The following is a 13,447-nucleotide window of genomic DNA, read 5'->3' as shown; positions in this document are numbered from 1 at the left end:
GTTTTGATGATTGATTATTGTAGTATTTTTGAACTAATTTTGTAGATCATTTTTATTGGTTTATTTTTATTTGTTGCTAGACTTACTATTTTAAAATAATTATTTTATCTTAAAAGCTCATTATTTGTAAGAAATGTAATCTTTATATTATGAAATTTCTGATTAAATTATTTTTTTATGTATATTTGAGGTACTATCAACTTTTTTTATCATTTAATTTTGAGGTTTAAACTTGAAATAAGATTTTAGGATTTAAAATATAATAATTTTATATTTAAGAATTTTGAAATTTTTTTTATTAAAGTAAATAATTTGGGGGATGTAAATGAGTATAATTTGATTGTTCCTAACAAGTTAGAGCTAAAATATTCTTTCAATTCTTATTATAAGATCTAATTAACTAATTTGAGTAAAATAAAGATATTAATTAAATTAGTTAATATCACTTATTTTTTTTTCACAACATCCTAAACATCTTTCTCAATTTCTTCTCCCCCTTCTCAATATTAAGTATAGGAGGAGTACTTAATTTTGGATTATGATATTTGAAGTTTAGAATAAAAATTGGAAACCTTAACTGATATATAAGCCTAATTTCAATGATGACAGCCAAGGAGGTTACTTCATTGACCATTCACACTCGAGCTCCCGCTTTGAAGAGCGAGACTTGTAGAAGCTCTCCGCGTCTGCATTGTTGTATCAAGCTTGCTTGTCCGTTTCTGAAACAAACAAACTCGAGAGGGGAGGGACTGGGGCTTGGAGCCGAAGAGACAAGGCTTAAATCCCCATCATTCGAACTTGGCCTAACCCTCATTCTATGGATCCAGCAACGCAGCCCATTGGTCTAATGATTTCTAAAACTAAGGCTTGACGCCTTGACTTATGAAACGGGAGACTAATGCGTATTTTTCAAACTTTGGAATAACGAACATAAAGAAAGTTATCCTGTTTCTATTTGTTTGACCCCATTTCTCACAAATTGACATTGCTAACGATTGAAACAAACCCTAAATTCCAAAAGTATAAGATTGAGGAGCCTATCTGACGAACAAAAAGACCAAGTGGATGGCCTCTCAACCACTGTCTTTGGACTTTTAAGAGTCACATCTTCATTTCTGGGAAAGCAAAATGGGTTTTGTTATATTTCAGACAGCTTATCTTCTTCCCTAGTAAGAAACGTGTACTTTCGATGAAAAAGGGTTACGAACTTAACATACAAAAACTCTAGTAGGTTACACTTCTTATAAGGTATGAATATGACTATTAATTTTTCAAATTTCATATGACACGTCTTTAAAATTATATTTAAAAAATACAAAGAATTATGATGAATTCTAATGTGGATAAAAGTTATTGCTCGATCGATAATGCTCGTGGTTGTAATTTTTAGCAACAGACAAAACACTGGGAAGAAGAAAACTCAGGTGAGGAGAAATAGGATTATGAAGAAATGAAAGGTGGGAAAGGTATGGTAGTAGACAGAAGAGAAGGGGTTATGAGTTGGAATGGAACAAAGCTTTTGTGGCGATATGATGTGGCATTTGAAATGATGAGGTTGGTTGTATCATGAAGCACAAGCATCCACCACATTACTTTACAATTTAGATGCCCACATAAGATGGAGCAGTTATTTGATCCTGATGCTGTCATTATCACAAGTTAATCAGCCCGCATCCTAAAGCATCCATCCACAATCCGTGCATGCACCCAGCTTTGATTATCCATGTCTGCCAGGGACCACTTCCCCTTAATTCATACATCAATATTCAGAAAATGACTCCGATTATCATCACACTTCTATTATTTTTTCGCAAAAACCAAAGTACTCGCTCTACTTTTAAATATATGAGCTAGTTATAAGTTTATTTTAATCATAAATATAAAATCTCAGTCTAGTATATATGTCTCCTAAATTTATAATTTTTTTTTCAAATTATCCATACTGATTGCATATACATATTATGGGGTTTATATCAAATTCAATATGAATGATTAAAAAGGACATTTTAGAAAATCATCAATAATACACAATTTTACAAATAACTATCTAAATTAATTTTACTAATTTTTATAAATTAGTGATTTAGCCCCCATATTAAGGACAAAAGGAGAATAATACTTTAAATTTTAGTATGAAAATGTAATCTGCAGCAAGTTGAACTATAAGAAAACCTGAACATTGTAATGAGCAAAAATTCTCTCATTGCTCTCATCTCGTGCTCTTTTTTAAGGTGTATTAGAATACACTAACAACTTTGCTCTTTAGTCTCGTCAAGTTAAACATCTTCTTGTGACATTTTTCTTCCCATTTAAGAAGACTTGGACGTCACCTATTGGATGTATTTGGTTTTTCCTTGAAAACAATCAAACCTGTGTTTTGCAACTCAAAAGTTGCTTCTTCCATCAAAATCAGCAGAAAACCAAATATACACTAAGGCAACTAAGAGAAAATTCATAATATTCACAAGTCTCAGTCCAACCATTTTCTGGATTCTGTACGACAAACATATGGTGCCCACCCACATCTATATATATAGATATAGACACGTGCCTATGCATGCCCCACGTTGTGTACAATACAAAAAATTAAAAAATACGAAAGGACACGAAAATGTACACATAATAATTGAGAATGCATAGGAGGGGGTGGAGGCCAAATCATTGTTTCAATATGCTTCTCTTGCATAAAACCTGAACAACAAGAGCCTTTCCTCATTGGTTGTTTCTCAGAATCTCTCTCTCTCTCTCTCTCTCTCTCTCTCTCGTCCTCTTACTCTCATCATCTTCACCACTTCTTCCCACAATATTCTTCCTCAGTCTCAAATTTCAGATAAATATTTCAAAATTTAAACAAGGAAAATGTAACTTGTACCTTTGCCTATAGAGAGAGAGAGAGAGATATATATATATATATATATTAACTTCGCAGCACAAAGTAATTTTCAAGTTACTATGACGAAGGGACAGGCTCTTCCCTACTTCTCTGCTGCACTTGGAAAGGTTAAGAAGGGAGCTTCCGATGGTGATGGGCTGCTATTACGCACTCGAAATGTTGTATAGTCGCTACCAACGCGGAATGCTACTGGAAGAAGCAATTCGTTTGGTTGATGATTGCATGGTGGAACTGAAATCCAGGCGGGTTGTGACGTCACCATACTATGGTGTCAAGATCCTTGATGAGAATGGAGCAAGAGTATGCAAACCAGTTAGCATTGTGCTATTCGGGTTGGGGGAAAGAATTTAAAAAGTGATTTTTCCACCATGGTTATGCTGGAAAAAAGAAGCAGGTGAATAATGAAACAATCATTGCTAATACCAGAGCTCTTCTCAGCAACCTTGATACGGTTCAAAAACATCTTGGGGGTGTTCCGATTCAAGGAGTGCGCCAACATATCCCCTCGACATCAAGTGGCAACCACCGGATCAAGGGTGGGTCAAACTAAATGTTGACAGAGCTTTCTCGACCCTCACGGGCTCATGCGCTTGTGGAGGACTCATCCGTAATCCTGCCGGTGATTTTCTACGCGGGTTCATCTTTAAGCTTAATGAGGGAGACGCGATGTCCGCTGAGTTATGGGCATGCTTACATGGACTCAAAGTTGCATGGGATGCTGGGTACCGTAATGTTGTGCTTGAATCTGATGCGTCCATTGCAGTAGAATTAATTAATGCTACTCCGGAGGAATGCCGCGCTGATTATGCTGTTCTTTGTGAAATCGGAGGTCTTCCAAATAGGCAATGGAACGTGAGAATTGATCATGCAAACAGGGAGTGCAATCGATCGAAAAGGGGTCTTGATGCTATTTCTGGCTTTCATATTGTCACTGTTACTCCTACTGAGTTGTCTTCTATTTTGGCTTCTGATCGCGATAATGTTGCTGGCGATCTAGTAGAATCTTGAGGAGGATTCTCTATGTTATCCCAAAAAAAAAAAAAAGAAAGAGAAAAATGAATTATTTGTAACCTGGCCCGACTGCGCGGATTGGCAGCATCCACCGTTGGATCAACCCGAACCGAACTTGTTGCTACCCAACCTGTTGTGCACGAAGGCTCCTTCGCCCCGGAGAACAAAGGAGGCCTCGGAGGGAAATAAAAGGAGCGAAGGAGATCAAAGGCAGCGGATCAAGAAAATGGAGACCATAAGTGATTTCAGAAGGATGACCAAGATGACGGAGTGCGTATTCGGACTTGTAGGAGATGGCTTCGTGATTGTGGCGGCGGATGCGGCGACGGGGTTAGGATGCGTTAGTCCCAATACCACCGCGGACAAGATCACGGTCCTCGATTCTCACAAGCTCATCGCCGCTATTGGTTATCCTGGGGACAGGTTCCACCTTCTCTCTCGTTTGATGTTAGGGTTTCTTCGTTTTTTGAGTGATTTTTGTTTTGTGATATTCACTCGTATTGATGCAGGTATCCGTTCATGGATTCCATAAAGGAGAAGTTGGCTCAGTCTCAGGGGGATGGGATCCCTTGGACCACTCTCGCCACCGCCAGATTCATCCGTGGCGAGCTCGACGCTGCTTTGCGCAAAGGCGAGGTGAGGATTCCCTTTTTCCAATCCCTGCTTATTATTCTTCGTGTGACTGTTTTGATTAATTTTAGGTTCTTGGGTTCGGGTTTCAGCTTTTAGCCTTAAAATTTATGGGTTTCAATTTTGTGTTGACACCAACTGCCTGTTTAAATTCCCCCATTATTTTTGACAAGTGAATTCTGGAGTTTTGGTATTGCATGTATGTGTAGGGTACAGCGCCTGGCACCCACGCTGGGTGGAAGATGATCTTGAAATTTTAGAATTCCTTGTGATGTTCCCTTACTCAATGGAAGAATTGCTTCAGTAGTGACGTGGTATGGTAGTCTCTGTATCGTTCATTGTTAATAAAGCAAGCTTTCATGTATGAGATATCTTTACTTGCTCGGTCAGAGTGTTGTATTCCTTTATGAATGCCTGGAAATATTTTTCTGAGCTGTTGCAGTGAAGTCCGTTTGATGCTAGTCCTTTATGAATAATTGCATCTGTGCCACCTGAAGTAAACACAATTCCTATATAAACTTAACGATTATGGCTGTGGTTTTGTGCTCTTTTTTCTATGTCCTACCACCGGGATAAGGGGCTTCGGGGATTGTTTGATCTGTGGACCATTAGGATGTGATTTCCCTCAATGAGCAGATAGCTGAATGAATAATGATGTCCGAGCAGGTCCTCCTTCAGGGGCCGGCATTAGGGCTCCATTGCTTCTTAATGATTTAATCTGTGGTTGTTTCTGTACAAGGAAGCCCCTTTCTATTTTTATTTTCTTTGCTGTGGCATAAAATTTTTTTATTTATTTCAATGGCATGAGGAGCAACGGCACTATCTGTTTCATTACCAATCCCAATCCCTAGAAAAGTGAGACAAAAAATTTATTCTTGAAGCTCCTCTAGCTAAAGTTGTTTTTATGTACAATTTAGAAGCGATATGGTACGCCTGTGATAGGTTGTTATTGATCACTATGGGAGATCAGCTAAGTTTGGAAGCTTGCTTAAATTTGTTCTCTGCAATGTATCGCCTGAACAATGGATGATGAGTTAATTCCTGCGTGAATTTTGGTTAGGTTGAGAGAGTGAGCATGCTGGTTGCGGGCTATGACGAAGGGACAGGCCCTTCCTTTTACCATATTGACTGCACTGCTTCACTTAAAACGGCTAAGAAGGGAGTTTTTGATGGTGATGGCCGCTATTATGGACTCCGAATGTTGGTCGATCGCTACAAAAGCGGAATGTCACTGGAAGAAGCAATTCGTTTGGTGGATGATTGCATGGCGGAACTGAAATCCAGGCGGATTGTGAAGTCAGAAAACTATGGTGTCAAGATCATTGATAAGGATGGAGTAAGAGTGCACAAACCAGTTGATGATTCTGCTATTCTTCGGGTTAGAAGAAATAATTTTTCCTCCTTGCGTTAGGTGGAAAAATTGATTGTAAAAAAGATTGTGTTCCGGTGGTTTTCCCTGAGCCATGATCTCTCTCCAGAGCCATGGTTTCCCAAAACTAATATGTGTGATTTCATGACTGATACTTTCATCGAAATATCTTTTTTCTCTAGATATTGCAAGTGGGATATCTAAAAATGACAATAATTAAGGGCATTTTTGTTTTTGTTCTTTGTTTTTTTTGTGCTCAAAACAATTTTATAAAATTGTTTCTTAGGACAAGTTGTGAAAACAACAAATAAAAGAATTTGTTTAGATAATAATTTTAAAAAATCATGTTTGAGAAAAGAGTCACAGAAAATCACACTTGACAGGTGATAGATGTTGCTGGATAGCAGCTGAGAAGAGAAGAAGATTTTTCAAAATTTTTAATGGAATATTTTCCCCCAATTTTCTGTGTAATATATTTTATCTTATTTTATTATATATTTACATGAAATAATTATTTTTAAAATTTAAAATTAATAAAAAAGGGCGATTCTGTAATTATGCGTCGTTTCTGGAATTAGGGGTTGTTAACAGCGACCCGATGCCTATGCCAGAAAAATTCCGGGGCGTTGCTAAATTTCTCCCTCTGGTACTATTAAGCCATGCAGCGCCAGCGACGCCGGGAGTGCACATCTTTGTAATTGTAAGCGGACATTGGTATAACAGTTGCATTCATGGGTTTGCTCATCTTTTGGTGATTTGAGGCGACTGTAAAATTGAGTTTTGGGATGCCTTATGAGGCTATGAGCAGTGGAGAGATTGGATAATAATTTTTTTAAAAAAATCATCCTTTGAAAAAAGAGGCAGAAAAAATCACCCATAGCAAGTGATAGATTTTGCCAGATGGTAGGTAAGAAGAGAAGAAGATTTTTTAAGATTTTTCAAAACAAAAAATAAAAAACACAAACAAAAATGAGATAACATGTAAAAGTTGTTTTGGTTTTTTATTTTTTAAAAATGTGTTATTGTTTTTTGTGTTTTTTTAAAATAATCAACTAAAAACAAATTATCAAACAAGTTTTTTTTTTGTTTTAAAAATAAAAAATTGCTTTCGAAACAAGAAACAAAACAAGCCTGTAAGTTTATTTCCCATATCTAATATGTTAAATTTTTCAATCACACTTAGAGAAATTTTTAGTTATTCTCAGCGTGTCAAGTCATCAAAATATCTGTTTTCCCTATAAATTATGCTCATTTCAGGGGTGTAGGTAAAATTTATTAAAATATTATCAATAGTAAAATTATTGTAATTCGTTGTGAATAATTAAATATAAATATAAAATTAGATAATGATAAGGAAAAATTTTATATTATTTATTGTAATTTTTATTCATTTATTTTTCTTGAATTATTGAGTTTTTAATAATATTATTATTCTATAAGTTTGAAAAGTATTTTTTTTATTTAATAATATTACATTCTCTTATTGAGGGTAATGTGAATAAAACAAAATGGCTCAATTTTGCAACCTAAATTTATCTAACCAAACATAAAGTTTTTCACCACATCATTTTTTATTCCATTCCTTACCAAACATGTTCTCACTTGAAAATTCTTCATTCCATTCCTTTCTATTCCAACCAATTCTTCTTACCAATCAGACTTTTGGATTATTGGATTTGAATGTCATATATATGCATTTCCTGTATTTTAATTTGAAATATACTAGAATAGATGAAAAACTCAAAAAAATATTAACATTAAACTCCAATTTAAAAATGTATCTTTAATTTATTGTATACCTTTGTATTATTATTTATTTTTTTATTGATATGCACATACTTCTTACAACAATTTTAGATCTTGATTTGGACCCGCCACAAATTAAACTAGCACCAGATATCCGTGCGTTGCATAAGGAGCAAAAATTAGGAATATTAAGACAAAACATGGTACAAAACAACTAATTCACTATCACATCCTCGGAAACTTAAACTAATTTATTGAACATCCATCATAAATTAAAAAAAAAAACACTACAAAAATTGTACTCAGCTACTAAATAGCTAATGTTCATAATTAGATACAAAAATTAGCGATTGCAGAAATGGTGTAATTTAATGATTCAAACATGATTTACAGATCAAATTTACCAATCAAATACTGCATATGATTCCTTTCAGAACTCTTAATAACCCTCACAATGACTCTCCGGTTCCTTCATTGATCTTTTAGAAGAGAAACTCTTGACATGATGGGAGTTAGTTAGAACATCAAGTGCAATTGCAATAGACTATATGAGTTTCTACGGCAGCATATATCATCAATTTCTATGAGTGCAATTGGAAAAGTATATATTGCCTCCGGTCCTTAATATAAGACCTCTTTTGATTTTTATTTTGATCTTAAATATAAGAACTCAATCCATTTTGTCTCTCATATTTATCTATTTTTTTTTCTAAGATAGTCTTTCTAATAGTGGTAGTTCTAATCAATAAATTAGATTAGCAAGGATATTTTAGAAAAGACAACACATATTTATAACAAACAACCAACTTAACTTATTTTCTTAATCTACTCAAATTAATCAACTAGCTCTTATATTTAGAGCCGGAGGTAGTATCATTTATATGAGGTGTTTTGTCCATGAGATATACCGCAGCATTGCATCGGAAGAAGAATACATAGACAAAGTATCACCGAATGCATTAAGTATCTGGATCATCACATTCTTGTCTTCATTTGGAAGATAATATTGAGAAAACATCACTGATACAAGAAACCATCAACCTAATCTCACACCACATATAATTGCCATCATATTACGGAATACTTTGTATCACTTTGCTTTACTGCTTGTAATTACTGCCATTTCGTTTGTCAGATAAACTGTCAGCAATATATGATATTGCTGCTTTGAAGAAACATTAACAAAAATACGGGAAATAATGACAACGGTAAAGAAAATGTTAAAAGTTAATAATGTCCACGAGTAACTAACCTTCTAATGCATACCCATTTGATGACCTTTCTTTACTGTCCTATCCGATTTGCAATAACATGATAGAAACGCATGAAGTTGCATCTTTGAAGGAAAGTAAATTTAACAAAAATTTGCAAAACTAAAGACAACTGAGAAGGATCTCTAAAAACATCAGCAAGTATACTTACGACTACACAGACCATGGATCATATTTCCCATCATACTTATCCAAGTTTTTCATTATCGAGGAATGACAAAGAGGCCAAAGCATTAAAAAACTCGAGGATGTGACTGCATAACTGATAAGATCCAAATTAAATTACTCAGAAGAAAAAAAAAAAGATCCAAATTAGATGAACAAAAAGTTTGTTCAGTAACTAAGAAAATTCCAAAACTCTGCTTTGGCTTCAACTAGGGCAACTTCGCTCTATAATAGACTTCTTAATGTTTCCTCTACTGGAAAAAAAAATGATCAGATTCCCTTACCTTTGACTATGTGCATACAGACGAAACAACAGGATGCAAGCGAAGTTTCATAATCAAGATCAAATGCATGCAAATTTTCACCTTCTCTATTAGCAGGTCCAATCCCTCAGTAAAATCCAGATTATATGACAAGTGAAATAGCGTTAGACGGATATTATATTAACATTACAATCAACTATAAAGGATCAAAATTAAAACATGCACCTTTTCCATTTCATATGGTATAGCATAACAAATCATATTTATAATTTAAAATTAGAATTAAAAATATTAATCTAGTAATAAAGCATGCAATATATCCTATTTGCATCACTGATAAGATTCCAATCGTTTAAAAATATTGTAACTACTGAAAAAAAATTAACAATCATAGTATACAAATAATAAATAATAACCAACGGCATTTAATCATAAGAACTCTCTTCGTCGATCGAGAATGTAGTACATCATATTGCTTTCTTGTATCAGGGCAACTTTTTCCAATAGAGGCAAGCCAAGAAGACTACTCAATAAAAGTTTTCAAAGGTTAAAAAAAACTTTAAATATAAGGCAGAAAATATAATCCATGTTATTTGACATATTCTAGCCTTCATGCATATTTTGACCAACTTTTTTAACACAACACTCAATGTACGGCAGCTTATATAAATATGCAAATAATAGCTTGCTCTATTCTGATATAACCTATAAATAGCTTCAAAAACAACTCATACGTTACCATGTCCAGAGACTCAAACCCCCATCCCCATATGTCAGTTCTGAGAACTTGTTTGGTAGGAAGCATTGAAACTAAAGGCTAGGGATTGGGATTACAATTGAAAAAAATTATTCAAATAGTATTTAATTCGAGTAATTGTTTGTTATAAGGAATTAGGCAAACCCATAGAGATGGGAATAGGGAATGCTACTTTTCCCCATGGTATTCCCTAATCGCACACGCATGGTTTTGGCTAATTCCATATAAGAAGCAATCTCTCATATTAATTAAACACTCTTTTAATAGATTTTCTCAATCCCAATCCTTATCTTTATGCCTAATTTTCAATACTTCCTACCAAATAGGACCTTAGGTTACCAAGCATCCTAGATAACGGAAGAATCAAACAAAAACATTAAATAAATTACAGTTTGCAGACTCATATCATGATGATACCCGGCGTTGACAGAGCATACATTGCGGGTGTGGATTTAAATATAAGTAACTGAATACTCAATTTAATTACTTCGTCAACCCAATCCATAATCGGGCAAAAAAAAAAAAAACAATAAATGCAATGCGCAACGTAGATGAATTCTTCAACCTCTTAAGGCGCTGGGAAAGTTATGGAGTCAAGTTCCTTCGCATTTCAGGGGCCATCTAAATGTGTTTGTCTCATTAGACACATCTTAGAGTGTAACAAGAGTTCACACTATAGAGGTCGGATGCATACATGTCGGGTCACATGAGGCAAACCATTAATATTGAAGCTAATTATATTGGCCGAATGTACTAATATTGATAGATATATCGTGTTAGTAATAGATATAGCCAAAATTAATTACTCATTGGTTACCTTGATCTGATATTCATATTATTGTTTCCTTACTATCATGAATTCAATATTCAATTTATCAATATTATTGCTACCTCCTAATCGGCTAAATAATCGATTGTTAATTATTAACATCTATTTTTTATAGCGTAAAATTATCCCACATTCCAATACCATTAACAATTGATTATTAGAATTCAAATGTTCATATATTCCAAAAATAACAAGGTCATTTCAAATTTAAGTTTATTAATTTTATTAAAAAATATCATAATTCTTTAAACATTGAATATTGAACATTAGTTAATAAATAGTTATCAGGACACTTGATTATTATGATTCATATATTCCAAAAATAAAAAGTCATTTCAATTTTATGTTTATTAATTTTCTGAAAACATATATCGCAATTACTTAGGCTTTGTTTGGTTCAATGGAGGGGAGGGGAGGGGAGGTTAATTAAGGGGAAGGAAGGGAAGGGGAGGGGAGGTCATGGGTTTTGTTTGGTTGGAGGACAGGGGAGGGGAGGGGAGATTTCTTGTTTGGTTCACAAGGGGAGGGGAAGGAAGGGGATCATAAATTGATAAATATGCCCTTATCTTTATATTTAGACTGATTTATTCTTTTATTATAATATTTATATCAAAATTATTATTTCCTAATTTATCAATTTCAAAAAAACCAATTACCTCACTTATATGTGATAAAAAAATTATGAAATAAAAGTATAATATATATGAGAAAAGTGAACGGGAGAAAAAAAGACAAGACCTTAACTATATAATAATACCCTCCACATATTAGGAAATAAAAAATATATATGATATTAACAGTGTCATTTTATAATTATAATATATATTAATATATATAAGTAATTAATATATTAACATATATGCATATTATATTTGTGTGTGTATAACTGAGTGACCGCAAAAAGGAATGCGAAGGTAATCATGTGAAACCAAAAAAATACCAAGAGGGCACCACTGAAATATTCAAAAAATAACTTGGGCATATTTGTCAAGATTCTCATAATATTTCTCTTCCCTTCAAAAACCTCCAATTTGGAAGGGGAGGAGGGGGAGGGGAGGGAAACACAAAAGGACAAATTTTTTTAGCTCCCCTCCCCTTCCCTCCTCCCAACCAAACACATCCTCCCCTCCCCCCCCCTCCCTCTTCCCTCCCCTCCCCTCCCCTCAAAAAAACCCTAACCAAACAAAGCCTTACACACTGAATATTAAATATTAGTTAACAAATAGTTGACTCAACTTTCACACCCATGTTTTTGGAGAAAAACATAAGTGTGAGAAAGATCACAAAATTCATTCTAATTATAAGCACATAAAAACAAATTTGATTCATAATTCATATTCATAATCTACATAATAAGAGATTTACAAATTTTTACATATAAAGATTATTGAGGAATAATAAAAAAGTATTATCTTGCTAACTATTTGTAGTGAGCATGTTATCCACTTGTCCTAGCTGGAGCCGGAATGCACCATTTTCCTGAAGCCATTCAGATTAGCCACTTCCTTCATCCATGGATGGCCAACACTTCGAGGTGATCACCTCCAGGAAATTTTAGAAAATTTTAGTTAGCGTCGATAAATATAAACAGCATAGCAACTATAAGTATGTAAGCGTTGTTGGAATCATTCTGGTTGTTCTTTTATGGACGAAAGTTCTGTCATAGATTAAACCGCATAAAAGTGCAAAAATAAAGCAACAGTCGCATGAAATGGACGTTCATAATCTTTGTGGCTAATACTAGATTCATCATACCTCTCTATCCTTCCATCGATGGCCGACTGAATGACTTCAGAATACTGCATACCTCTGCAGGCAGCAACTACTGGTCAGTGGTAATAAGCCACCACCAACTAAGACCAAAATCATACAACTTACGCACTAACCAAGCGTCAGGGTCGCATAGACAAGTAACGTCATTAGCAGCTCTGGGAATGGCTCCCAAGACTTGCATATCACTGTCTCCTGTCCAAACAGAAAGCGTTCATGCACTCCTTGACCTTCGAACTGTGAAACCAGTCATCGAAAAATACCTCTGCTTATCAAGACACCACAAAATCCTCTCCTGCACTGTGGCATCCTTCAGCCTTGCTGATCTTGGAGAACAGGAAATATTGATATATGGCTGATCTTGAAGGAGCCACTATGCAAAAACCCATGAATTGCATGAACCAAAGGGGAATACACGAACGATACATATTATACCTTAAAGTTGGTGTTAGAGAAAGCACATTAAGTACAAGGAGTAGACTATTCCTGAAAAATCCTTATCAGAGAAGATACTTGTTACCTGAACCAAAATAAAGGTAGGAATGTCTCCTCATCCGAGGAAACCATCTTCAGTAGCTGAGGATGCTCATTAATAAGTATTACTCACTATGTGCTTCATACCAGGTTGGCAACGAAGGGAAGTGAGGGCACACAATGTCCTACCCAAGCATATTTGGAGGTCAGGAGTTGGCGGGATAATTCAAATATTTCATATCAGGTAAATAAAAAAGAATGGCTCAACA

General features: G+C 34.7%; 1 protein-coding gene across 1 annotated transcript; it reads left to right on the top strand.

Annotated features, from left to right (window-relative positions):
• The first annotated feature begins 4,081 nt into the window (after window positions 1-4,081).
• On the top strand, window positions 4,082-13,063 carry LOC114743492 (proteasome subunit beta type-2-B-like). Its single transcript, XM_028931701.1, has 5 exons — window positions 4,082-4,327; window positions 4,414-4,540; window positions 5,595-5,912; window positions 12,390-12,468; window positions 12,750-13,063. The coding sequence occupies exons 1-5, from the start codon at window positions 4,131-4,133 to the stop codon at window positions 13,061-13,063; spliced, it is 1,035 nt and encodes a 344-aa protein (XP_028787534.1). The 5' UTR covers window positions 4,082-4,130.
• Window positions 13,064-13,447: the final 384 nt, after the last annotated feature.

The sequence above is a fragment of the Neltuma alba genome, unplaced genomic scaffold (genome assembly GCF_004799145.2).
Source record: "Neltuma alba isolate B1F8T4 unplaced genomic scaffold, ASM479914v2 tig00004039_pilon, whole genome shotgun sequence".
Taxonomy (NCBI): Eukaryota; Viridiplantae; Streptophyta; class Magnoliopsida; order Fabales; family Fabaceae; genus Neltuma; species Neltuma alba.
Note: the sequence above shows the minus strand (reverse complement) of the source record. Positions and strands in the feature narration are given on the sequence as shown.